The sequence below is a fragment of the Procambarus clarkii genome, chromosome 61 (assembly GCF_040958095.1).
Source record: "Procambarus clarkii isolate CNS0578487 chromosome 61, FALCON_Pclarkii_2.0, whole genome shotgun sequence".
NCBI lineage: Eukaryota > Metazoa > Arthropoda > Malacostraca > Decapoda > Cambaridae > Procambarus > Procambarus clarkii.
In genome coordinates, this window is record NC_091210.1 from 11,991,015 (window position 1) to 12,000,228 (window position 9,214).

The 9,214-nt window shown below is 36.7% G+C and overlaps 1 protein-coding gene across 1 annotated transcript; it reads right to left on the reverse strand.

Annotated features, from left to right (window-relative positions):
* Positions 1-1,273: 1,273 nt before the first annotated feature.
* Positions 1,274-1,801, reverse strand: LOC123753321 (transcription elongation factor 1 homolog). Its single transcript, XM_045735318.2, has 2 exons — positions 1,665-1,801; positions 1,274-1,406 (listed from the first exon to the last, which is right to left on the reverse strand). Exons 1-2 carry the CDS (start codon positions 1,778-1,780, stop codon positions 1,274-1,276), a joined length of 249 nt encoding a protein of 82 aa, XP_045591274.1. The 5' UTR covers positions 1,781-1,801.
* Positions 1,802-9,214: the final 7,413 nt, after the last annotated feature.

Below are 9,214 nucleotides of genomic sequence, written 5' to 3' on the forward strand. Positions count from 1 at the left end.
ATAAAGTTGTAAAAATCTTAAGGGCGTAAGATTTAAGATGACTGATTGAGATCTGACCTAAATGTTTTTTTTTGCTTGACAAACTTTTGCTGGGTGCAAAATGAATTTAGAAAGACATTTAATTGTTGTTGAAAGATAATACTGTAATGTATTAAGCTGCTTGAATTCTATACAACTGAGATGATCAAGAAATGGAGATAGCAACATGTGTAACATTAGCATGAGTGAAGGGATAACCGTAACATTAGCATGAGTGAAGGGATAATTCTAAAAAAAATTATTTATATTATTACAAACAAATCACAATAATGTGATGCATCAAATGAACAAATACACAAGGGAACCTACATCCGAGATTGAACTGGGTCATAGCTCAGTTGGTAAAAGCACGTCTGGGAGGATCTCAAATGTAGGTTCGAATCCTCGTCACGGTCCTTGTGGATTTGTAGATTATTTTTTTACAAGGAATACAGTTCAGAACTAAGGTGAGGTGGAGGGAAAAAATATATACAGTATATTAAATTATAGTAGAGAGGACAGATAAATTAAGAGAGAAAGATCAGCAGACAACTGAAAATAAACACCATAAACTAGGACATGAACTCAAAACAACTTTTCATAAATCATAAACAGTGTGGGGAAAGGGTGCATGTGAAGAGCAAATGAGCTTATAAACAAGATAGTTAATCTAAATGCTTGTCAGCTGTTGCAACATTATTATTAACATCTTGATTTATGTCAGTATGACACATTGGTGGAATGTTTAGATAATATAAACTGTTTAAATGTTCAATGCATGGAAATGTATATTCATATTGAATAATGTAACTAAGTGAGAACCCCCAAATATTTGTGGTTAAATGGGTTAAGAAAACATGAATGTAATGGCCAAATTTACAAACTACTGTATTACATTACAGTATGCATGAAAAAATACTGTACATTTAATCATTATAATATAAAGATATGTCTATGTACAGTTTGTATTTTGACATTACTAAAATCGTGTATCTTATACAGCCAGTGAGACTGTATGTAACTACAGTACCCTCCAGTTTTGAAACTTACAGTTTTCATAGAAATATCTATTCCACTCATTCATAAAATATTGTAATTAGACAATACTAAACATGAGGCTATATTCTCAATACACATGAAATTCGAGAAATCAGACAAGTAAATCCTTTATTTCTATAACAAGTCTATTGTATAACTCAACTACAGTATTTCATAATTAAGATGAACATAAAAAAAATTGCACGAACTGAATCGATCAGTTTGCAGTTTCACAAGCATCAATCCATTCATTGTAAACATCAACAGGTTCCGAGAGGTAGTTAATAGTACACTGGAAGTCTTCCAGACACACAAGGCATGAAACTCTTCCAGCATTCCTTGGTTTATTCCTGAAAAAAATGGAGAAATTATACATGGTGCTGATACATCCAAAACATATGTGCAAGAATTTCCCCAAATGTCAGTGCCTATGAGGAATATCTCTCTGCTAAGTGATCAGGAAATTTTGTAAACGTTTATAAAATATAAAATCAAATAATAAAGTATATAAATTGAAGTTGACCATAAATTTATTAATGAAAAATTCCTATTGGTAAGCAGTAAATATTACCTTCAACTGGAAGATACAAATACTATGCAGTACTTACATTTTAACTTCACATGACTTTTCGTGATTACAGAATGGACAATTAAATTGCGTATCCAGTGGTTCAATATTCTTCCTCTTTGGAGGTGGCTTTCTCTTTGACTTGCGACGACCCATGTCTGCTAGTCGACTATAATTTGGAAATCTGAAAAATATTTTGGTAAATTTAACTACTGTGTATAAATTTGACATTTATTTCTGGGAAAGCTCTTTATGGCTCCCTGAAGCAATCTCACTGAGAAGGCTCCCATCTACTAGGTTGCATCAGCTGTCACCCCCATCAGAAAAGCATTCATTGTCAGTGAACTACTGCTTCCATTGCCCTGACCAGTACAGACTACTGCTGGGTTCAAAGAGATCCAAGTTTCAAAACTGCCAAATGAACTCCCCCCAAACAATGTAAACAAACAACTGAATCTCTTGAAACCAGCATGAGCTCATTTACACTAACACTCAAGCCCACCAAAATAATTAAAACTAAATGGGTAGAACACCTGGAGAAAAACTATATAACAGACAGTATGATTTATGATCTGGAAAATCCTGAGAAACAAATTTACTTTGTTTCTATGATAGAGCCACAGAGGTTTTACAGGAAAGTGATGGATGGGTTGCTAATTTATATCTTCTGGTGTGATATCAACCCCAGATATTTACCTGAGGGCCATTAGTGATGGCTCTCGGGTAAAATAAATTTTAGTAAGGGAGCAGAGACTGAAACTGGATCTTGTTGTCTTGATTGCTGAGTTTTGTCGAGCAATTAGGATAATTAAAGATAGTGGATCCCTGGACACAGACACCATTGGTGAGATCTGGACGAGTTAATAATACAGTCACTAAGGTAGAGTGTGATACGTAGTACGTATCAGGGGGGGGGGATGACCTTGATATAAGCCTAAAGTATGCGTTATACTTTATATCATTTATACTTTTTTTTTAGAGATTATACTTTAATCCCAATTACTATTAAGTTATAGAAGTGTGTAAGCAACTCTGGCTTCCTGTCCCCACAACACAATGAATTACAAAATTATCTGATTATGGAGCAAATTTATACAACACAATGTACACAACCAAATAATGATGCCTCTGATGTCAACGGCGATTAGTATAGACGTATACATACAATACAATCTAAATTAAACATTTGCCAGCAAATGTTTATATTGCAGCCTAGTGGAGCCAAACCCGCCAGCAATTGTTAAATATTTAACAATAAATATGTTAATATTTGTTTACCCGTAACGAAAACAGTAAATGGAGAACAAACCAAGAAGAACCCGAGAGTAAGAGCAGTGCAAGAAGACAGCAAGAGGAGGACACCCAGCGAGAACAAACCTTGCAGGTGGGTGCACGCAGCCTCCTCCTGGCGCCACTTGTAAACAATGACGGCCACCCAGCTGCCCGCTCTCCCCGCCACTCATCTCATTCACTACATGCTTATACTAATATTATAAGCACTACATGCTAATACTAATATAATAATATTATTATTATACTAGTATTATTATACTATTATTAAGTATGATAATATTAATAAATATAATGACCAAAATTATAAAATAATTATAATTATGGTGGACAAATAAAATTTATATGTTTAAACTGCCTAGCTTATAGATAAAATTAAGTTTACATTTACCTGAATATGCCTATTATCTACCTATATGGCCTCGATAAGGGACAGGAAGCCGAGGGTTTATCAAAGGTTCCCCCTCGTCATTTACCTGAAGTTTTTTTTAACTAACCTTTGAGTTCTTAATTGTCATTAATACTTTGTAGCGAATAGATAATCCCATACACATTATTATATACTCGCTCCAAAGTCTAATGAGTGAAACAAAGCTCTCATTAGCATTAATTATAACTCAAACCTTTTCTATACTTATTACTTACGTAAACAGAAGTTTGTAAGTGACACTTGGCGAGCAATAGCGTGTTCTTAAGCGTCTGCTCTAAGCCCCACTTCAACGTAGACTGATAATTACTCACCTCTCTAGCGCTGCTTATATGCATACACCACCCCACCGTCCTCCAAAGGTTGGAAGAAATTTTAACTGCAGGAAGAAAAAAAGGTTTGAGTTCCGTAGTTAGTGCTAATGAGAGCTTTGGTTCTCTCATTAGGCTAATGAGTTTGGAGCAAGTATATTATTTCGATAATCTACTCGCTACAGATAATCCCAAAAGCTATAGCTGGTTCCACAGATCTATTTAGAAATTTACAGATTGATAAATGATGGGAAAGTTCCCTTACCTTTATCAGGAAGACGTACCTTTATCAGGAAGACGATGGTTGGCAAGGATTTCTGTGTTATTAGATACACACAGAAATCACAATAACGTGATACATCAAATGAACAAATCCACAAGGGCCGTGATGAGGGTTCGAACCTACGTCCAGGATGATCCCAGACGCGCGAGACAGAACGCGAAACAATGGGTATAAGTTGGATAGGTTTTGGATTTAGGAAAGACATGGGTAAATAATGGTTTGGTAACAGGATTGTTGACTTGTGGAACCAGTTTCCGCGTGTCTTGGTGGAGGTGGAGTCCCTCGATTGTTTCAAGCGTGGATTGGACATGTATATGCTTTGGTTTGGGTGATTAATTGTCATGATAGAGTTACAAGATACGAGCTAGATGGTGTTGAGATTGCGAAGTCGGATTGCGAAAGGGATCTGGGAGTTTTGATTAGTAAGAATTTAAAACAAAAGGATCAATGCATGAATGTTCGTAATAAGGCTAATAGGACACTAGGATTTATTAATCGAGGCGTTAGTAACAAGACACCTGGTGTGGTTCTTAAGCTATATCTTGCTCTGGTTAGGCCCCATTTAGATTATGCAGTTCAGTTTTGGTCGCCGTATTATAGAATGGATATAAATTCACTTGAACGTGTCCAACGTAGGTTGACTAAGTTAATTCCCCAAATTAGAAATCTTTCATATGAAGAAAGATTAACAAAGCTTAAGTTGCATTCACTGGAAAGGCGAAGAGTTAGGGGTGACATGATAGAGGTTTACAAGTGGATGAATGGACATAACCGGGGGGATATTAATAGGGTATTAAAAGTATCAACACAGGACAGAACACGAAACAATGGATATAAATTGGATAAGTTTAGATTTAGGAAAGACTTGGGTAAATACTGGTTCAGTAACAGGGTTGTTGATTTGTGGAACCAATTGCCGCGTAACATTGTGGAGGTGGGGTCCCTCGATTGTTTCAAGCACGGGTTGGACAAGTATATGAGTGGGATTGGGTGGTTATAGAATAGGAGCTGCCTCGTATGGGCCAATAGGCCTTCTGCAGTTACCTTTGTTCTTATGTTCTTATGTTCTTATGCTAACATAGTGAAATTCCGGCCGTGTTGAGAGTGACACAGGCATGTGTGCAATTCAGTATCATTGCGTTATCATTCTTATCATCCATGCAGGTTAACGGAGGGTTGGGAAACCTCCTCATTCACACACACACATCTACCGGCCATGTCCAGACCCTATCATTATTTCTTTAAAGTTGTGCTCATTGGGGACGCTGGGGTCGGCAAGAGCAGTTTATTGACCAAATTCGAGGAGGATACGAGCCGCAAGGAACCCTTCGTGTCGACGATTGGTAATTATATGGGTTCATACTTAGGATCGTCTTTAGTTGATTTAACCAGTTGATTCTATTGTGTTAACTGGATAGGTGTTTCTATCACGAAAAATTAGATTTTTTTTTGGTGGTGGGGGGGGGGGGGGGGGGGGGGAAGAAATAGCCTAAGCTACTCTATCCCTTTGAGATGTATTTCTTTCTTGTCTCAATAAACATACAATACAATAAACAAAAGCTGCCTCGTATGGGCCAACAGGCCTTCTGCATTTACCTTTGTTCGTATGTTCTTATGTAACATACTAGAACTTTGAATTAGATTTTCATATCGTTGTTGTAGGAAGCTATTTCTATAATTTTGAAAGATATTTTCTTCATTGACACACACACATGTGCTGTATGTGATTTTGTTGGATGTGTGTGTATATGAGTGTGTGTATTGTTCGCTATACACTTTCCCAGTCTCCTGTTCATGATCACATAAGAACATAAGAACATAAGAACAAAGGTAACTGCAGAAGGCCTATTGGCCCATACGAGGCAGCTCCTATTCTATAACCACCCAATCCCACTCATATACTTGTCCAACCCGTGCTTGAAACAATCGAGGGACCCCACCTCCACAATGTTACGCGGCAATTGGTTCCACAAATCAACAACCCTGTTACTGAACCAGTATTTACCCAAGTCTTTCCTAAATCTAAACTTATCCAATTTATATCCATTGTTTCGTGTTCTGTCCTGTGTTGATACTTTTAATACCCTATTAATATCCCCCCGGTTATGTCCATTCATCCACTTGTAAACCTCTATCATGTCACCCCTAACTCTTCGCCTTTCCAGTGAATGCAACTTAAGCTTTGTTAATCTTTCTTCATATGAAAGATTTCTAATTTGGGGAATTAACTTAGTCATCCTACGCTGGACACGTTCAAGTGAATTTATATCCATTCTATAATATGGCGACCAAAACTGAACTGCATAATCTAAATGGGGCCTAACTAGAGCAAGATATAGCTTGAGAACCACACCAGGTGTCTTGTTACTAACGCTGCGATTAATAAATCCAAGTGTCCGATTTGCCTTATTACGAACATTTATGCATTGATCCTTTTGTTTTAAATTCTTACTAATCATAACTCCCAGATCCCTTTCGCAATCCGACTTCGCAATCACAACACCATCTAGCTCGTATCTTGTAACTCTATCATCATTACCTAACCTCAGAACTTTACATTTATCAGCATTAAACTGCATCTGCCAATCCTTTGACCATTTCAAAACCCTATCTAGATCAACTTGAAGTGATAGTGAGTCCTCCTCCGAATTAATTTCCCTACCGATTTTCGTATCATCGGCAAATTTGCAAATGTTGCTACTCAAACCTGAATCTAAATCATTTATATATATTATAAACAACAGAGGTCCCAGGACAGAGCCTTGAGGCACTCCACTTACAACATTTTCCCACTCTGACTTGATTCCATTTATACTAACTCTCTGTTTCCTTTGGTATAGCCATGCCCTAATCCAGCATAATATAGCACCCCCAATACCATGAGACTCTATCTTTTTAATCAGTCTTTCATGTGGCACTGTATCAAAAGCTTTGCTAAAGTCAAGGTATACAACATCGCAATCCTTACCACTATCAACTGCCTCAACAATGCTAGAATAAAAAGATAACAAATTTGTTAAACATGAACGGCCATTTATAAAACCATGTTGCGACTCAATTATTAATTTATGTTTTTCAAGATGAAGACGAATTTTATTTGCTATTATAGATTCGAGTAACTTTCCCACAATAGACGTTAGGCTAATTGGTCGATAGTTAGACGCAAGTGATCTATCTCCTTTCTTAAAAACTGGTATCACATTAGCAACTTTCCAAAACTCTGGCACTCTGCCTGACTCTATTGATTTATTAAATATGGTTGACAGTGGGTCACAAAGCTCCTCTTTGCATTCTTTAAGCACCCTGGCAAACACTTCATCCGGCCCTGGGGATTTGTTTGGTTTGAGTTTTACTATTTGTTTAAGAACATCCTCCCTGGTAACTGCTAAACTCGTCAACCTGTCCTCGTCCCCACCCACATAGACTTGTTCGACTGAAGGCATATTGTTAAGTTCCTCTTTAGTAAATACAGATACAAAATATTTATTAAAAATACTACTCATCTCTTCATCACTATCTGTTATTTGACCTGTCTCAGTTTTTAATGGACCTATCCTTTCCCTAGTCTTAGTACGATATAACTGAAAAAACCCTTTAGGATTTGTCTTTGCTTGCCCTGCTATGCGAACTTCATAGTTTCTTTTTGCTTTCCTTATCTCTTTTTTAACATTTCTAACCAGTTGTACGAATTCCTGTTCTAAAGTGACCTCCCCATTTTTAATCCTTTTGTACCAAGCTCTCTTTTTACCTATAAGGTTCTTCAAATTCTTTGTTATCCACTTTGGGTCATTAGTATTCGATCTATTCAATTTGTATGGTATACTACGTTCCTGTGCTTTGTTTAGAATATTCTTGAATAAGTTATATATTGAATCCACATCGAAATCCCCATTTAAGTCACCTATCGCTGGGTTCATGTCTCGCTCCAAGACCGGCCCACACCCCATACCCAAGACTTTCCAATCAATTTGACCCAAAAAATTTCTTAGGCTATTAAAATCATCTTTTCGAAAATCTGGCACTTTAACAGAATTTTCTCCTACTGGTCTATTCCATTCTATGCTAAATCTGATTTCTTTGTGATCACTGCTCCCTAGCTCACTCCCTATTTCGATGTCATTAATTTGCGTTTCCCTGTTAGTTAACACTAAATCTAAAATATTATTTTCCCGTGTTGGTTCCTTAATGTGTTGCGTAAGAAAGCAATCGTCAATTAATTCTAGAAAATCTTCTGCTTCACTATTCCCTGTTTTGTTCAACCAGTTTATTCCGCTAAAATTAAAGTCACCCATGACATAAATACTGTTAGATCTAGATGCTCTAGATATTTCATCCCATAGATGCTTTGCTTCCATTCTGTCTAAATTTGGTGGCCTATATATTACTCCTATTATAATATTATTAGCTTTTTCGTTTAATTCAATCCAAATAGTTTCTGTGTGTGGCTCTGTTTTGATTCCCTCTTTGAGACTACATTTCAAATTGTCCCTAACATATATGGCTACTCCACCTCCTCGTCTAATATATCTATCTGTGTGAAATAGTTTAAATCCATATATTTGATATTCAGCTAATAGTTCTCTATTTTCTACATTCATCCATGTTTCGGTAAGTGCAATAATATCTATTTTTTCTGTGCAGACAAGAGCATTTAATTCGTTAATTTTATTTCTTAGACTTCTACTGTTAGTGTAATATACCCTAAGTGAATTGTTATTTTGCGGACCTTCTCTTTCCCTGATCGTTTTGCCAATTCCTTTCTCCCACAAACACATACTTTTATTACCTCCTTCCTCCAAATCAATTCCCATACCTCTATCTACTAACAGTTTAAACCCAAACAAACACCTCTAACCACTTCTTCTAACGAGTTCGCAACAGCAACAACCCCAGCTCTCGATAGATGCACCCCCATCACGAGTGCATTAAGCTTTGTTAATCTTTCTTCATATGAAAGATTTCTAATTTGGGGAATTAACTTAGTCATCCTACGCTGGACACGTTCAAGTGAATTTATATCCATTCTATAATATGGCGACCAAAACTGAACTGCATAATCTAAATGGGGCCTAACTAGAGCAAGATATAGCTTGAGAACCACACCAGGTGTCTTGTTACTAACGCTGCGATTAATAAATCCAAGTGTCCGATTTGCCTTATTACGAACATTTATGCATTGATCCTTTTGTTTTAAATTCTTACTAATCATAACTCCCAGATCCCTTTCGCAATCCGACTTCGCAATCACAACACCATCTAGCTCGTATCTTGTAACTCTA